Genomic DNA, 19,557 nt, shown 5'->3' with positions numbered 1-19,557 from the left:
ATTTTGAAGCAGGAAACTGAGTTATTACAGGTATTGAGGCAGCATCGAGGAGCAATATGCTAGACTATTGTAGACATCAAGGGTATTGATCCTGCAATCTGTACTCGCAACATCTTTCTGGAGGGAGATGCAAGACTAGTTTGTGATGCGTAGCGGAGATTGAATCCAACCACGAAAGAAGTGGTAAAGAAAGAAGTGCTGAAACTATTACATGTTGACATCATCTATCCCATCTCCGATAGCAAGTGGGTAAGCCCAACACAGGTAGTACCAAAAAAATATGGTTTAATTGTCATTGGGAATGCTAGTGGAGAGTTGATCCCATCTAGGAAAGTAACAAGTTGGAGAATGTGTATTGATTATCGTAAGTTGAATTCGGTTAGCCGAAAAGATCACTTCCCGTTACCCTTCCTAGATCAGATACTCGAAAAAGTAGCTGGTAATGCTTTCTATTATTTTCTGGATGGTTTTTCTAGGTATTATCAAATTGACATAGCACCAGAGGATCAAGAGAAGACCACCTTCACTTGCCTCTTTGGTACTTATGCCTTTCACAGGATGTCATTTAGATTATGCAATGCACCCATTACTTTCTAGCGCTGCATGATAAGTATTTTCTCTAACATGTTAGATGAGATTGTGAAATTTTCATGGATGATTTTTCTATGTTTGGTAAGTCTTTTGATACCTATTTGAAAATATTGACTACTATCTTAAAAAGATGTGAAGAAAAGAACTTGTTGTTGAATTGAGAAAAGTGTTAATTTATGGTAAGTAGTGGTTTGGTACTTGGCCATTTAGTTTCTGAGCGTGGTATAAAGGTTGACAGAGCCAAGGTAGAATTGATTTCCTAGTTACCTGTCCCTAATACAGTGAGGAATATTTGTTCTTTCCTTGACCATGCCTGCTTCTATAGGCGTTTCATTCAAAACTTCAGTAGTATTGCTATACCACTGTATTCTTTATTGCAAATGGAGACTGGATTTTTATGGATTGATACATGCCAACTCGATTTTAAGACACTGAAAAAATATTTGACCATGGCACCCATTATGCAACCCCCTTGGTGGGACTTGTCATTTGAGATTATGACTGATGCTAGTGATTTCGCTCTTGGAGCTGTTCTTGGTCAAGGAGTTGATAACAAGCCTTATGTCATTTATTATGCAAGAAGTACCTTGAATGATGCTTAGAAAAATTATACCACCACTGAGAAGGAGTTGTTGGTTATTATGTTTGCCTTGGAAAAATTTCACTCTTATGTCATTAGATCTCCAGTTATTATTTTTACTAATCATTCTACATTGAAATATTTATTGACAAAAAAAAAAAAAATGCTAAGCCCAGGTTGATAAGATGGATTCTACCTCTTCAGGAGTTTGACATCACCATTCAAGATAAAAAGGGAGTAGAAAATGTTGTAGCTGACCATCTTTCTCATTTGCAGCTACTTGATATGTTTATATCCCTTTCTCCCTTAAATGATGATTTTATTGATGAGCATCTTTTTGCAGTGTCGCGCGCTCCTTGGTTTACTGATATTGTGAACTATCTTATCACCGATTGAATGCCAGACCATTGGGTAAATCAAGACAAGCGTAAGTTCCTTGTAGACGTACGACACTACTATTTTGATAATCCATATATGTTTAAATATTGTTCTGATATATTGGTTCACAGATGTGTGCTCGATGATGAATTTACTTCTGTGATGCATTTTGTCATAGTGAAGTGTGTGGAGGCCACTTTACTGCAAAGAAAACTGTTTCAAAAATTTTGCAAAGTAGACTCTACTGGCCTACTATGTTCAAAGATGTTGAGAATTTTTGTAAAACCTGTGAGCCTTGTCAAAAATTAGGGAAAATTACAGCAAAGAATGAAATGCCTATGTGTTAGAATTGGTGTATTCCCAAGAGGGGAGGGGGTGAATTGGAATTTTAAACTTTTCTCCTAGGTTGAATTAGATGTTAGTGAATATTACAACCTAGGGTCTTTCTATGCAGTTCCAAATACGCCGATAAATATAATATACGGAAATTTAAATCAAGCGCATCATTCACATAATAACATACATGTGCGGTAAATATAAAGTGCGGAAATATAAACAAACACACGATATGTTATCGAGGTTCGGCCAACTGTGCCTACATCCCCACCTTTAGCTCTCAAACCTGAGGATTCCACTAATAGCTCACTTAAGGGTGGAGCGGCATCGATTACAACCAAGTCAATTAGCACAAGACTGACCTCAACCTTAACCAGGTCAATTAGCAGGGCTGACCTCAACCTAACACTTGTCTCTCTCTCACCTTCAGCACTCTCACACTCCTCGCTCACTCACTTCACTTGCACTCTTCATACAACACAAATATTCTTATTTATAGATACATAGGATATATATAGAATGAAAGTAGTTATTGCATTCTAATGGATAATGAGCACATTTTTTTTAATGGATTATTTGAGCATGTGATAATTGTGTTTTTGACGGAATGAATTGGGTACACGACTGTAGTTCATCCTCTTTAAGGCCTTTCCATTTTCTCCATTTCCATATTTTCTCCATTTCCATTTCAGCTTAACAATCTTCCACTTGGAGACTAAGAGACCATCTCAACCAGTATATAGATGATGATGTGTTCAAATATGTATTCAAGCATGAAGACCAACTGAAGTTGATCATAACTTCATCTTATCTATAGTCACCACCTTTGTTAGCATATCTGCCAGATTCTTGCTACATTAGATTTTTTCTAGTGTCAACACTCCATCCTCTAACATAGATCTGACAAAATGATAACGTAATCCAATGTGTTTGGTTCTAGAATAAAATGCAGAGTTGCTTGCCAGATGTATCGCACTCTAACTGTCACTATGCAAAACATTTCTTTCATGCTTTATTTCGAGCTCTGTTAACAAACCTTAAAGCCAAATCATCTCTTTACTGACTTTTGTCACTGTTACATACTCAGCTTCTGTAGTGGATAAAACAACAATCTTCTGTATCTGTGACATTAAACTGACAACTATTGTGCCAACAATGAACACATATCCGGTGATACTTCTGCAATGATCAATTTTACCTACAAAATCAGCATCAACATATCCTTGAATTTTCAAATCTCCTTTACCAAAACATAGGCACTTATCAATAGTGCCACGTAGATATCTCAAAATCCACTTCACTACTTCCCAGTGAGTCTTCCCTGGATTTGACATAAACCTGCTGACAGCTCCCACTGCTTGACTATTGTCTGGTCTGGTACCAACCATGACGTACATGAGACTTCCAATGACTGAGGCGTAAGGCACCTTAGCCATTTAGCCCTTCTCTTCATCTATTTGGGGAGCTTGATCCTTGGAGAGACGAAAATGACCGGCCAATGGATTATTTACTGCCTTGACGCTACTCATGTTGAATCTCTATAAAACATGGCTAATATACTCTGACTGAGATAACCGCAACAAAATCTATGGTAATTTTTTAGTTTCGCTCTCTATTTTTTATCGGTGCAAAACTGCAAGTGCACAGTATTGTAATTTTATAATATAATGATGTAGAGTATCGTCCTCAGGGATTGATGTCTTAATTTTACCAAGTACCGAAATTATACTAACCTTGATTTTATTTAGAAAGATTAATAATTTTAGACTGTGAAATTGAAATAAGACTACTTTAAATAAATTGTTCAAGAGAAAATAAAATTGGTTGTCGTGTATCAAATTAATGAGGGCGAAAGCTTCTAGGAAACCGATTTCACCTAGTTTTGCACTATGCTTTACTCATCTAGCTAATTCGACTTCGTTTTCTCTATTTGTTAGCAAATCTCCAATTTTTCCAAAAGCCCTTTTCGATAGTCAATCAGAACCTATCCTTATTTATTATTTAACATAAGAGTATGCAAATTAATGACACAAGAACGCAATAAGATCTACGATTTTATTTAACGTTACGTATGTTCATATAAGTCTTTCGATCTCTATATTCACCTACGCTGAATTATCCAAGATCTATCCTACAATTCCCCCTTTCGGTAGCAAATCATAATACCAACATCATCTAATTAATGGTCAGTTAATTAAAAGCATTAAGTGCAGAATAACTCAAACAAACATTAAGGAAAACTACTTCGGATTAGCATCGCAGAGCAAGCATAGTTTAAAACTGACTACATTGTTTTCCTAGAATACATAAATTAGCTCATTCCGAAAATTAAATCCAACATAAAAGATTTCACCAAACTTGTTTTTATTTGTAGAGTAAAAGATAAAACGACAGCCACAGCATTGCCATCGCGCCTCGCGAACACCCTGAACACCGCCTTTGTTCGCCGCTTTCCGGTTCCTGAAAAGATTTTATTTTTCTGTGCCGCCGCTTTCCTTTGCCACTATTTGTGTTGACCTTTTTCCATGCAGTCTCCCAACAAGAATCCAAGACAAGTCCCCTGCTCCCAAAAAAAAAAAAGAATAGTAAAAAAAAAAAAAAAACTCCAGTGTGTGTGAGAATTCACCACCAAAAGAATCCTCTTGTCCGTGCACCCGACCTTCAGTCCCAGTGAAAAAACCCTATGTGTGTGGTGCGGCCTCTTGTATCTTCTATATTTTCCTTGTCTGCGGCCCCCACCAAGAAAACCTAATTGGCCTCTTTTTCTTTGACTTTTCAAAATCCTCCTTTTCTTCCCTTTCTTTTCCCTTTTCTTTGTGTTTTCTCCCCCTCCTATCCGTGTGCATCTCGCCTAGCGCCCCACCAAGAGGACCCGGCTGCATGGCCAGGTCACATCATTATTTATGTTTTTATTTATTTATTTATTTTCTTTTTTTTTTTTTCAAAAGCACACGGTCTGCCAACCAATTTCAAACCCAATTTCAACCCTCTGATAGCTCATAACTCTCAAATCTCAAAACACGAAAATTGTACAGAATTTCCTTGGTTTTCCACAATATTTTTAATTATCTCGATCAGAGCTCGGACGAGAAAGTTGCACCCAGATTACAAAGTAATGCCGAAATAGTTCATAAAAACAGCATATGGTAACTTCATGTCCGATTTCGACCTTAATGTTGTCCGTATTTTTCAAAACACAAAGCATGAAAGTTGTAGAGGGTTCTCTTAGCTTTCTACAGCATCTTGAATGATTTGAATTGGAGATCGGATGAGAGAATTACACACAGATTATAAAATAGTGTTGAAAAAGGCTATTCTTTGCGTGCATGGCTTGGCTTCCAAAAATTATCTTGCAATAATAAAATATGAGTGTCCGCAGATTTTCAACAAAAGTAGGCTAATTTATCTTAAAATTATAGGGTGAGCTCGATGATTAAAACATTAGACAAAATTAGACATTTTAATTAAAATTATGATCTTAAATGCATAATTACACAACTGTGGCGCGTAATCAATTTTATATTTATATTTATGATTTATAGAGTTTATCTTGGGAAAAGCTATTACTTGGTACCTGATTTCGTAACTAAATTTGTTGTCGACAACTCATAGTTATTTCTACATTGTTTATCTTGACACTATTCTTTTTCTTTCTGATTTGTTTGTGTTGCAATAAATCATGTTCAGCCACTCCTTATTTGTTACTCATTTTGATTTCTCTTAGTTGTGGTGGTATCTATTATTCTAGTTGGTATTTTCCTTTGATAGTTTCACATTGTCCTTTAAAAAAAAAAAAAAAAAATCAACTAGCACTGGACCCCATATTGGCAAATGAAACAAGATTTACTTATTAGAATCTTTAATATTTAGAGATAAGAATGATCTTTCATTTGCAGTCTTGAATTATAAATGTTAACTTCATTGTCGAAACAGCAAATGCAATGTTATTTGTCTGATTATGCTAGCTAAGAAAAATTAAAATTTATTTATGTTTTCAACTATGTTTTCATATGTTACTATGGGTTTGTTGAGCCTTTTATCCTGCAAATTGTTCTTACTTACCATGGTTTGTACTTCAATCTTGTGAGTGCCTTTCATGCAGCAAAATTAGGAGGCACTATGGTCCAATGCATACAATATTTCGTCAAAATTTTGGGTCGAGACCATTGCATTTAGCACAAAAGTCACTTTGGGGTTTTGCGATGCGATGGATCAAAGAGGTGTGGGCCACTTTGACGAAGGCTTGAGATATTAAATGAGAAAATCTATGAAAATACCATATCAAGTATGTATCAGGGAGTTTTTGACCATTTAAGGATGATTTATATTTCAGTCTATTGAGATGACTTTTGTAAGGGCAAAGATACGAGAGGTAAGCACACAATATCAACGGAGATGGATCGAGATTATTACATTTCATACCAAAGTTACCTCAAGGTACTGTCATTTGGACGGATCCTATATAGAGGTGTGGACTACTACTCCAACGAGGGTGGACTACTACAACGAGGGCATTAGAGAGTTAAAAATGCATATCTCGATCTCATAGCAGACATGTATAAGAAGATTTTGGTCATACAATGATGCTACAGGTTTCAATCTTGTATGAAATTTTTACGAGGCAAGGTCTCATAATACTTCATTGTAGTTAGGTTAAAATTATTTCATTTAGCATTTATTTGAAGTGAATATGCATTGGTTCTCAGAGGAAAAAAATAATTGGCACCAACTACCATGCCTCAAATAACTAATGCTGATTTTAACTCTACACAATTCTTAAGTTACAAACACATTTACATGCATCCATTATCCCAATCAAGAGATTATTATCTATGTTAAATCTTCATTTTAAAAGTTTATAATTTGATTCTAAAATAACTGACTTGTTTATGCTTTGCAGCATGAAGAAAATTAGAAAAAGAAAGAAAGCAAGGTTCAACTTTGAACATGCATAAAAAACAAAGGCTAAATGGGAACTGTTCCTTCCTTTTTCTGCTTCATTAGTTTGATCACTGAAATATAGATATTATTTGACCTAAAGGTTCAGGATTATAAACATTTTTTGCTCTTTCTGAAGACTATTGCTCTCTGTAATTGGCACATCTTGTTTGCTTTCTGTTATTTTTATTTTTCTAGTGCCTTTGAAAGTAATAACTCTTAAATTGCTCTGCTGTGCAGCACAGGCATTCCACTAATTATGATTAAATACAAAATGAGATTGATGTCATTCATTTTTTAAATGTCAAGAGATGTGTCTAATGGCAGACCTAATTAGAAGTTCCGTATTTTTCATCTCTAAGAGTTCGTTTGGATCAAAAATTCTATTTAAAAAAATAAAAAAGATTAAATTTTCATCACATTTTTCTTATAATTTAAATACTATTAAAAATTTAAAAAAAAAATTAATATGATTAACAAATTAAGAAAAATGAAATATTATTCATATTTCTTTTCCGTTTAAAACGGGATGTAAAGTTTTCTAATTGCCATTACTATAATTAATTGCATTTTTTACATCCATACCGCCACCCTTTCTCCTTTTTCTTGATCCAACCACATTTCTTTCTTCGTTTGGGTGCATAAGCCCTACTTCCCTTGTCTTTATTTCGCTAGATCTCTCCATTTTCGGGCTATTATATCATATTTTTTCACCTTGAGATATCTGCATCTTTCTTCTTATAAAAATTTGAAGTAAATAAACAATGAGTTAGTATTTATGGATTACATTTATCATATGTTGGGGCAACATCAAGTACAAATCTCATCTTCAAATTTGTATAAATTTTGACAAAATTCAATACATTTTTATATTGCATTTTGTTCACACAAATCCGAATCAACAGCCAAATTCAAAGCTCCCAAACACATGTTTAGGCAATTAGGGATAACTTTGGACACAGACCCTATGTTTGGGAGAGACATTAGCTTTGGATTTCGTAAATTTAAAAGAAATATGATACAAAATCGTACTGAATTTTGTCTAAATCCACACAAATTCAAATCTAGAGCTCTGGGACAAGTTTACATGTCTATGCCCTGCTCCTCGATATTCAGAAACGCGCACACACAGCATATACACAGCGTTCAAAATATCTGAACTGGTATTAGATCTCAACTGCAGGAGTTTTTGAAGACATGTTGAAACTATAAAGTGGCAGCTGAGTATGTACCAAACAAATAAGATAAAATGGTCTTGCAGTCACCAAGTTGGGTATCAGTGTTGGGATCAATAATGAACGGCACCTGTAGTAAAAATACAAACAATGTCAATGTTCATCGCTTAGGACTCCCAATTAACATGCATACAATTAAGCAAAATACAGTTTTTTGGAAAACGTCAGTGCTGAACATTGAAGATTGAATCAACATATGGGTTCGTTCAGAAATTTATCCTGTTTAATAAGAGTAAAAAACTAATAGGGTAATTTTCAATATATGAGGATGCGTAATTTTTCATTGCAACCCTGTTTAATAAGATTTAAATGTGATGAATAATAGGGTCAATCGTGAACCTCTAAGAAATTTATCCTTTTTTCTTTTTCCTTTTAAACTTTAAAGGACAAACCAAGGTGCACTGCCAAAAATAAAAACAAAAATCTTCCCATTTTCTCACAAATCAAAACACAAATAAACAAAGATCATATTTCAATAGAAGTAGAAAAAAAAAAAATACTTTTGTTTTTTAGAACTTAAACATGAGTGTTTAAACCAAGTCACATTGTCAACATCTTTGATTTTGCAAATTTCTCATTTTCTCCGAATTTTCAGATCTTGAAAATAAAATTCTTCATTTTCTTGGAAAATGTTTCATTTTCTCCTTTGGCTCTGCAAATCTACCATCCCAATCATCTATGTCTCCTCTTCTCTCCCAAATTTCATAGCTTTACGAGGAATTCAACTGTTGCCATGAAATTTTAGGTCACAGTTCAATGATCAACAGGGGTTTTTCTATCACTAACATCGTATTTTTCAATCTCCTAATTAACACTTGATAAAAAATGAAAAATAAAATTATGTATCTTTCTTCTTACCTTTTTCTATATATTACAATATTTACCTATCCGAAAATTCCTCCTATAATCATGCCACAATTTTAATCCTACAACCAAGCCTACAATCACACCAACACTCCCCCTCAAGTTGGTGCATATATATCTCTAATGCCCAACTTGTCAAGTGAGTTGTAGAAGCTCTTACTGCACACAGCTTTTGTAAGTATATTTGCCAACTGGTCTTCGGACTTAACGAATAGAAATCGAATTATCTTGGCCTCAAGATTTTGTTTGATGAAGTGTCGATCTACTTCCACATATTTGATCCGATCATGCTGAACTAGATTATGAGAAATGTCAATAGCAGCCTTGTTATCACAAAATAAGTCCATCTCGTAGTTTGAGGCATAGCCAATTTCAGTTAATAGTCTTCAAAGCCAGAGAAGCTCACACAAACCCTTAACCATCCCACAAAACTCAGCTTCTGCACTTGATAATGTTACCACCTTTTGCTTCTTGCTTCTCCATGTAACCAAGTTCCCTCCAACAAACGTAAAATAGCCTGAGAGGTGGATTTTCTATCTGAAATATTTCCTGCCTAGTCAGCATTTGTATAACCTTCAACCCTCAAGTGGTTTTTTTTATAGAACATAAGTCCTTTTCTAGGGAAGGACTTTAGGTATCGAAGAATCGGAATCACTGCAGTCATATGATCTTCACTTGGACAATGCATGAATTGACTTACTACACCTATTGCATAGGCGATGTCATGCCGTGTATGGGATAGATAAATAAGTTTCCCAACCAATCTCTGGTACCTTCCTTTGTCTGTTGGCACTTGGTCTAGGTATTCTCCAAGCTTGTGATTCTAGATTATTGGTGTATCTGTGGGCTTACAATCTAGTAACCCAACTTCTGATAATAAATCTAGGATATATTTCGTTGGGAAAGAAATATGCCTTGCTTAGACCTAGAAACTTCAATTCCTAGAAAATATTTGAGTACGCCTAGATTTTTCACCTCAAACTCTATTGTTAATTGCTCTTGAAGTCTTGTTATTTCTTCTGGATCATCTCCTATAATGATCATATCATCTACATAGATTATTAAATGCTATTACCTTGCCCAGTTGATGCTTCAGGAAGAGTGTATGGTCTGAGTTGCTTTTTGAAACCCATATTTCTTCATTGCCAAGCTAAATCGCCCAAACCATGCTCTTGGTGATTGCTTTAGTCCATACAGTGCGCGCTGTAATTTACACACAACCTTAGTCGTTGAGGTTGTCGTATACCCTAGTGGAATATCCATATACACTTCCTCCTCAAGATCATCGTGAAGAAAGGCATTCTTTATATCAAACTGGTGCAGCGACCAGTCGAGATTTGCTATTACAGATAACAAGACTCTAACTGTATTCAACTTGGCTACTGGTGAGAACGTTTCTTGATAGTCCACGCCATATGTTTGTGTATAGCCCTTTGCCACCAGTCTTGCTTTATATCGTTCGATAGATCCATCTGCCATGTGTTTAATGGAAAACACTTATTTGCATCCCACCGTCCTTTTTCCTCTAGGCAACGACACAAGAACCCATGTTTTGTTCTTTAGTAATGCCTCCATCTCTTCTTTTATAGCTTGGGTCCACTTAGGGTCTGTTAGAGCTTCCAGAACATCAGCGGGAACATGGTACGAGGAAAGTTCATGTGCATATTTTTTAATGGGTTCGGATAGTTTCTTTGCAGATACATAGTTGCCAATCGGATACCTTGACCTTCGTTCCTCAATTTATGGAGAGTACCTATTTAGTGGCTTTTCACAATTATGCTTGGAAGGTAAGGTATAACCAGCAGAGATACCCATATCATTATTAGTTGGAAGTGTAATGGGAGAGTTTACCTTAGGGGTATTCTCAGGAGATGGCTCTTTAGGTACTAAGTTGTGGAGGGATTCTTGTTCAGCTTCAGGTGGGGTTGATGTAGATGTTGCTGGTGTAGATGTTGCTCTTAGAGTTATGTCATCCTCTGAAGATTGATCTGGAGTTTTATCAGGTTCCCCACTGACTACCGTATTTATGTCATCAAACCCTAGCCAGTAGTCAAATCTTCACCAATTCTGCTCTTCAACTTGGATCTCCCTTTGAAGAGAAGAATTGGATACCGAGGGAGAGTAGAACATGTCGGATTCCAAGAATGTCACATCCATAGTGACATAGGTGCGTTTGGTGATCAGGTCATAGCACCAATATCCTTTTTGATGTACGACATATTCCAAAAAAAAGACATCGAATAGCACATGGATCAAGTTTATTGCGTTGGTCCTTATGGAGATGTACAAAAGCTACACATCCAAAGACTCGGGGAGGAATCATTAATACTGTAGGCAAGGACACATAAGTTGAAAGAGCCTATAGGGGTGTCTTAAAATCCAAAACTTTAGATGGCATACGCTTGAGGAGGTTCATAGTTGTAGCAACTGCATCAGCCCAGTGCTAGTTGGGTACATGGGCGCCAAGTAAAAGGGCACGAGAAATTTCAAGTATATGTTGGTTTTTCGTTCAGCAACACCATTTTGCTAAGGAGTCCATGAGCAATAAGATTCATGAATAATTCCATGGTGTTGGAAATAATCAAGGTATCCCTAGTTAAAATATTCACGACCATTATTGGACCAGAGAATCTGTATCTTGGCTGAGAATTGAGTCTGAACCATGACATGAAATGATTTGAACACACTTAATACCTCATCTTTATGTTTCAGCAAGTATAGCCAAGTCATGCGAGTACAATCATTTTACAAATATTACAAACCAGCGAATTTCAAATGCAATAGGAAACAGGAGAGGGTCCCCACACATCGGAATGGATTAAAGCAAATGGAACGTCACTTTTATGCATACTCAATGGATAAGTAACTTGATGACTTTTGCCAAGAATGCAAGTATCACACTTAAAGTCAGCAGTTGATATGTGTGAAAATAAATCAGGGAATAAATGACGCATATACCCAAATAACGAATGTCCTAATCGACGATGTAAAAGCCAAATCTGTTTCTCCTTGATACCATTCGGATGACGCATATGATGTGCTCGACCCACACTGAAATCATCCATGTAGTAAAAACCCCACCCCCCCCCCCACTCTCTTAGTACCGTGCCCAATGATCTCCTTTGTGAGAATATCCCGAAGAAGACAAAAAAGTAGGATAAATGAGCACAACACAATTTAAGTCTGTTGTTACTTGGCTAACAGAGACTAACTTATGAGACAGAGAGGGAACCAATAAAGTGTTAGATAATATGAGAGAAGGAGACAAAGTCACCGTGCCAGCCCCGGTGACCGAAGAAACAACTCCATTGGCATTTGCAATGTTTGTGCGTCACGGTGGAGAAGTGTGTGAGAAATCATTGGGATCGAACGTCATGTGATCGGTAGCCCCAGAGTCAGGTATCCAAATATTACTATCAGCATTATGACAAGAATTAAATAAAGTAGTAACAGAGGTGCCGAGATTTCCGGTGTCCTCCATTGAGGAAAAAAAAAAAATCGGATAGAACAGTTCTTGGATTTCAAGCTCACAAAAAAACCTGCAAACCTGCAGAGATAGGGAGCTGCAAGAATCTGAAGGATCTTATTCTCAATAATAACTTTCTTAGTGGTGAAATTCCAATTGAATTGTTCAAGAGTAGTAACCTTGAATGGATATCCCTCACGAGTAATGCCCTCACAAGAAAAATCCCACGTAAATTTGGCCTTCTGACAAGGTTGGCTGTTCTGCAACTTGCAAATAATAGCTTCAGTGGTCAGATACCGAGAGAGCTAGCAAAGCATCCACTACATCCACTATAGTCACAAGATAAAATAAAACATGGCAGTCTCCATCTTTTTCCAAATCCTAAAATAGAAACTCCAAAACAGCAACAAAGAGTAATCTCACAAAGGACACCCAAATAAAGGAAAAGGAAAGAAAAGGGAAAAATGAGAGAGGTGGGGCTACTAGCCTTCACTTTAATGAAAATAAGAAAGGAATGTACAAAGGCAGTCCATCAAACAGCCATGAGATCTCCATAGTTACGCATCAGAAGGATGGAGCCAACAAATAATCCGGCACTCGAGGAGATGTGTTTCGGCGGAAGACAGTCGTGGACGAGGTCCAGTGGGCGTCGGAGATGTGGGGTTTTTCCAGGTACTGAACCACGGGATGGGAAGGATGTGTTGGTCTTCCTTTGGAACGTCACTGACGCTGATGAACGCTCCGGATGGTGCCCGTCAAGGGCTGTGAAATTTTATTTTCTTTTTTTTCCGAAGGGGCAAGACAGTGCTGGCCAGTGCAGGCCTTCATCGTCGTCGGTGAAGGCATCAGGCACGTCTAAACGATGGCGGCAGAGAAGGCATGGGTAGGGTTAGGGAAAAAGCTAGGTCCAGAGTTGGAACCTTGTCTCTAATACCATGATAAAAAATGAAAAATAAAATTCTCTATCTTTCTTCTTACCTTTTTCCTGTACAAGATGAATGAATATAGATTACAATATTTACCTATCCGAAAATTCCTCCTATAATCATGCCACAATTTTAATCCTACAATCAAGCATACAATCACGCCAACAATACTCAAAGCTGCTACAATCTTTCATAGACAGCTCAGCCAGAGGGATTAAAAAATAAGAAAGAACAAGAACAAAAAGAACCCTGATTCTGCCATGGTGCTTCAATCTGCTGTGGACTACAGCCTTGCACTTTTCACTGGTGGAAATGTACATCAAACCCAAAACTAGATCATGAGTAAGTTTGGCATTATCACTAATAAAACTATAATCTGTGTCCTAAGGCAATTGAACCTCTTAAAGTAGTTAAATCCCTATTTTGGCCCTAAATTTATAGCTTACGGAACGGAGAAAAAATGGGAGGAAAAAAAAATAGTGGCTCAGTTGAGATTCAATATGATTTTACTCATTATTTGATAGGCATCATGATTTGAAATTATGCCTGAGTGCCATGGGCTGTTAGCTAATGTGCACACATTATGGATAACTGATTAAGATGATCCTTATAACCTTTGACTAATAATTTTGTAAAAATAGCTCTGCATTTTCTTGTGAAACTAGATATCTGAGGCTTCCAAATGAATACCAATTTGACCCATTTTGCATTTAAAATGAAATAGATATGATCATGACATTTGAGCTAGTTGTGCAATTTTAGGATGCAAATGTTGGGAATTTGAATGTGTTACTAGTACCTACATGAGCTTGGACTAGTATTCACTAAAGCATGATGACAGGATCGTAATCGCAAAGAGGAGATGTTTAAGATGGAGATTAATAGCCTAATGCTTAAAAAATAAAAATGTGGAGACGGTTCAAACTTCATGTATGAAAATCCATTTAGAGGAGACAGCAAACCCTCCCGCATTTTTGTCATTAGCTTGCAGTCATTGCCTCCCTATGTCCTTCCCCCCTCCAGCCTATCTTGTATCTTCAACTCAGAAACCAGCCCAAAACATTGAAACATCTTATTGGGACTCCCCGTTAAAATTTTTTTGGAGTAAATCAATATTTGGTGGCTTCATTCATGTGGGTATAATATCTGAGAATCCACAGGCTGATCAGCCGATGCATATTTTAATTCTGCATGCCCCAAAAACATGACTTAGTCCAGGCATTTTGATTGGGATACCTCAAACTCAACATTTAAATTGCTGACCTGATGCCTACAAGGAAGAGTAAGAACAGTTGTTAAAGGTGCAAGGTTCCCTTAGATGCCAAGGGTACCTAGAGCCCAGGCCTGATGAGCAAGAGACTGAGGTTCACATTTATTAAAAATTGTGTAAAAGGCCACATAAGATGGATTCTCAATTGTTAAATGCATTCGCAGTAATTTTTTATCCAAAAAAAGAAATAATATTCAATACTAAAACATACGCTTCAATGCAAGATCCTTTTTAGGGCCTAAAGAAACCATTATAATCTCAAATAATTTAATATAAATTAGAAAGAAAAAAAGAGAGAGAATATGAAACCAACAGAGTGGGAAACAGAAGGATAAAAGAGTGTATAACAGAGAAAAAAGTGAAGGGGAAAGGGGGAGAACAGAGGGAATAGAATTGCTGTCTGCCTAGAAAAAAAATTTGAAAAAATAAATAAATAAAAGATGACAGCAGCATCTTTAAGCTCTAAAAACATGCATAAAAGAAGGGAAAAAGATAGAAACATAAACCAACAGTAAACATGAAGAAGATGACAAAAACAAGGAGAGAAGAAGACCAGCCGATCATGAGTAAGAAGAAGAAGATAAAGGGCAGCCCGGTACACAAAGCTTCCGCGTATGCGGGGTCCAGGGAAGGGGTGGGCCATAATGGGTCTATAGTATGCAGCCTTACCTTACATTTTTGCAAGAGGCTGTTTCCACGCCTCGAACCCGTGACCTCCAGGTCACATGGCGACAACCTTACCGTTGCGCCTAAGCTCCCCTTTAGTAAAAAAAAGAAGATGATGAAGAAAATTTGGTTGAGCTGGTTGAGTGGTTGTTACTGGCCTGCTGAGAAGAAGAAGATGAAGAAGTAGAGAGAGCAAGAGAGAGATATTTGTGTGATAAGAAGGGCTGCTAAGTTTGGAGCTTCTGGTACTGTGGGACTATATTTCAGGAGCAGATAAAAAAAGAAGATGCAGTATTGTTGCTTACATCATTGTTATCTTCAAATAAATAAGTGGGATGGAATTAAAACAGAAATATGTTGAATTAAGAAAACATAAAAAATGCTTGAGGCATGAGCCCTATAGCCTCACCAGTAGCAGATGAGGCACTCACATAGTGACTCAGTGCACCTCATATTTTATATTTGTATTATTCGTATGTCTTATGTGTCTAATATATTAATGGGGTGTATAATGTATTTTTCTTTTTTAAATTAATTTAGCACACATAAGAATTTATCAAAGATAAGAACAATGAGAAGTATAAATACGCACACACGTAGTTTTTCTATCAATGGTGGTTTAAAACAAATGTAAACTTGTTGTCCTCACCAAATGACTTAGTTACTCAAATTAAAGGATCCAAATACACTAAAACTCTTTCTAAGAAGGACTAAAAGCTTAAAATATGCAAGTATGCTAATACGCACAAGGTTGTGCGTGCTTCAAAAAAATTCACAGCCGTTACACCTGCTTTCCGTTATGTAACATCCCCTACTCCCGCTTCCCTTTACACCCATTACCGTTAAGTTACGCTACCCGCTACCGCGATTTAAAACCATGGATCCAACGTATCGAAACCTACTAGCGCTATTGATTTCTTCATTATCAAGTTTAACTGTCTCTAGTGTTCCTCCTACTATGACTGAAATTACATTTCATATATTCTATCTTATTTCTATTTATACTAAAGTCTCTAGATTCTAAACCTTCTCTCCATAATTCCAACTTAGATTCTATTCCACCCCTAGTTTCATCAATCAAAACAATATTATCTGCAAACAACATACACCATGGAACCTCATTTTGGATACTCCTAGTAAGTTCATCCATCACTAAAGCAAAAAAATAAGAACTCAAGGAAGATCCTTAATGTACACCAATTGTGAGTGGAAATTCCCTAGTCTCTCCACCTATGGTCCTAACTCTATTCATTACTCCATCATACATATCCTTAATAACATCAATATACCTACTACAAAAACCCTTTTTCTAAAACCCACCATAGAACTTCCTTAGATACCCTATCATACGCTTTCTCTAAATCAATATATACCATGTACAGGCCCTTCTTCTTTTTTCCTAAACTTTTCCATTAATCTTTTTAAAAGATATATAGATTCTACAGTAGATCTCTTAGGCATAAAATCAAATTAATTACAACAAAACCAAGCCTTAGTCCCACTTGGTGGGGTCGGCTATATGAATCCTTTTCCTCCAATTTATGCGATCATGGACCATTTCTTTTGATAGATTCAAGAATATTAAATCCTTACTCACTATCTTCTCCCAAATTATTTTAGGTCTATCCCTACCCCTTCTAATGCCCCCCCAGGTAACTAAGTCACTCTTCTTTACAAGTGCACTATATGGCCTACGTTGCAAGTGTCCATACCATTTGAGTCGCCCCTCCCTTATCTTACTTTTATAGGAGCTACACCTAACTTACCACAAATATGTTCATTCCTTAATTTTCTAAGACCTACATTTATAATCTTAATTTTTGTTCAACTACCCTTTTCACAATTTCATTGGATGACTCATAATTTTAATTCCACTATAGATATTACAATGTTGAAAATCTCATTCATTTTTATATATAGGTATTAAAGTGCTCTTTGTCCATTCATCTAACACTTTCTTAGTTTTTAATAATTGTGTTAAATAAGTTAGCTAATCATATAATTCTATTATCACCTAGGCATTTCCAAAATTCAATTGAGATGTTATTCGGTCTATAGCTTTTCCATTTTTCATTTTTTCTCAAGGCATACTCAACTTCGTTGACTCTAATTTTGGGAATAAATCTCATATTTTTAGCTTATTTTTTGCGAATAAATCTAAATTTAAGCCTTCTACTTGGTTTTCATTAAATAACTTATTAAAGTAACTTCACCATCTTTCTTTTATGTTTTCTTCATTAACCAAGACAATATCATCCTCACTTTTTATATATTTTACATTATCTAAGTTCTTACTCTTTCTTTCTCTAGCTCTAGCAAATTTAAATGTCTCTTTCCCCTTCTTTTGTATCTAGTCTAGCATAGAAATTATTAAATGATCTATGTTTAGCTTCACTATGACCTTTTTTGCATCTTTTTCGCCTTTTTGTACTTTTCAAAGTTTTCCATGTTTTTACATTTTTTACCATGTTTTATGCCAAATTCTTTGTCTTTACAGTTTTTAGGACATCTTGATCCCACCACCAACTTTCTTTGCTATCCAAGAATCTTCCTTTTGATTTACCAAAAACTCTTTTACCATCTTGTTAATAGAGCTAGCTATCCTACTCCAAAGAGTGTTTGTGTCTACACCATCCTCTATTGTCCAATCACTATCTTTGATCATTTTATCTTTTAATACATATATCTAACACTAAAACTCTATGTTGTATAGTTAAGCTTTAACTTGGGATAACTTTACAATCCTCACATGATAATCTACCCTCCTAGTTAAGAAAAATCTATTTGACTTATTTTCACCAACGTTGGAGCTAATATAAAACTTATTACCCATACTAAATAATGTAAAGTTGAACCAAAGGATCCAAATATATAAAAAACTCTTTTAAAGAAAGATTAAGGCTTTAAAACATGCAAATAGAATATACCAATATAAACAATGTTGTATGTGCTTCAAAAAATTCAAAATGATTATACATCTACTTCCAACTATCTAACATTTTCTACACCTGTCGCTATCACACTGTGCTATTTACATCCAAGGTCTTAAATTTCGGTTTCAACTCAAATTTCGAAGCTCCAAAAGTATGGAAATTTTGATTTTGATGTCAATTTCAATTTCTATTTGAAAAAATAATGAAAATCAATAGTAAAGCACGGAATCCTTTTAGGAAACTTTAGAAATGATTAACAAACATAATAATATAAGTTTTAGAACTAATATATTACAAGTAAAATACATATATGTTGTGTGTGGGGTGGCCAAGTTCTAATATAATGTGTATCAAACATATTTGAAAGATAATGTGCATTAAATATATTTAGTTAATACAAATGAAATTCATAAATCACTTAAATACTATTTATTATAAAAATAATGATAATTTAGACATGAATGGTTACATAAAATGTTGTTATAAGTTTATTTTTTCATATAATTTTGAAAGCTCTAGTAATAATATTTTTGCTTCAAATAAAAAAAAAATTAATTAAAAGAGAAATTTCACTTCACTCCCATATCACTCATTCGAATTCCAAGGAAATTTCATTCTATTGTTAAAATTTCGACAGTTTTCACTAAAATTCCGAGATTTCGATAACTTTTGGATGATTCGTTGAAATTTCAAAGGAAATTATGTAAAATGGAAATCGACTCTCATTTCGATTTCAAGGGTGACGAAAACTAGAAATTTCAACGAAAATTTAAAAAATTTTTTGGAAATTTGAGACCATGATTAAAAAATGTTCCCCATTTTTAAATTTTATAAAAAAAATAACTGTTACCATAGACTTTTTTTTTTTTTTGTGTACATTACAAATATTTTACCAAAAACATGGAAATTCCTTGAATATTATTGAAGTAAGACTTGTTTTGAAAACTCAAATTGGAAATCATAGATTACTTCCGAATTTAGAAAGATAATGGAAAGCAGTCAGATGGTTAGGCATAGCTCTTGTAGAAGATAAGATAATGGAGGGATGGCTCAGATGGTTTGACCATGTGCAACATATGCCAAATAGTGCACTAGTGAGGAGTGAGCCAGTTAAGGGGGGGTAAGACCTAAAATGACTTGGAATGAGATAGTAAGAATTTAATAACCCTGATTTTGTCAGAGGAAATTACCTATTATCGTGTAAATTGGCAGAAAATAATTCATCTAGCCGGTCCAAGACTTAAGACTTCATTTGTTGTTGCTACTATTGTTGTCTTATTGGAGTATAGAGTCTAAATTGTTAAAATAAAACTACTTCTATTTTCATTTTTTTTTTTACTATGACTTATGATTTAACATCATTAGTTGGATACA

At 35.4% G+C, this 19,557-nt stretch overlaps 1 protein-coding gene across 1 annotated transcript in view; it reads right to left on the bottom strand.

The window, feature by feature from the left end:
* Window positions 1–7,667: 7,667 nt before the first annotated feature.
* LOC131168340 (uncharacterized) overlaps window positions 7,668–19,557 on the bottom strand; it is a 96,492-nt gene continuing 84,602 nt past the window's right edge. The window contains exon 10 of the mRNA XM_058127679.1: window positions 7,668–8,128. Coding sequence (XP_057983662.1) covers window positions 8,030–8,128 — 99 coding nt within the window. The 3' untranslated portion in view covers window positions 7,668–8,029. The remainder of the gene's footprint in view (window positions 8,129–19,557) is intronic.

This window comes from Malania oleifera, chromosome 11 (genome assembly GCF_029873635.1).
Source record: "Malania oleifera isolate guangnan ecotype guangnan chromosome 11, ASM2987363v1, whole genome shotgun sequence".
Classification (NCBI taxonomy): domain Eukaryota; kingdom Viridiplantae; phylum Streptophyta; class Magnoliopsida; order Santalales; family Ximeniaceae; genus Malania; species Malania oleifera.
Note: the sequence above shows the minus strand (reverse complement) of the source record. Positions and strands in the feature narration are given on the sequence as shown.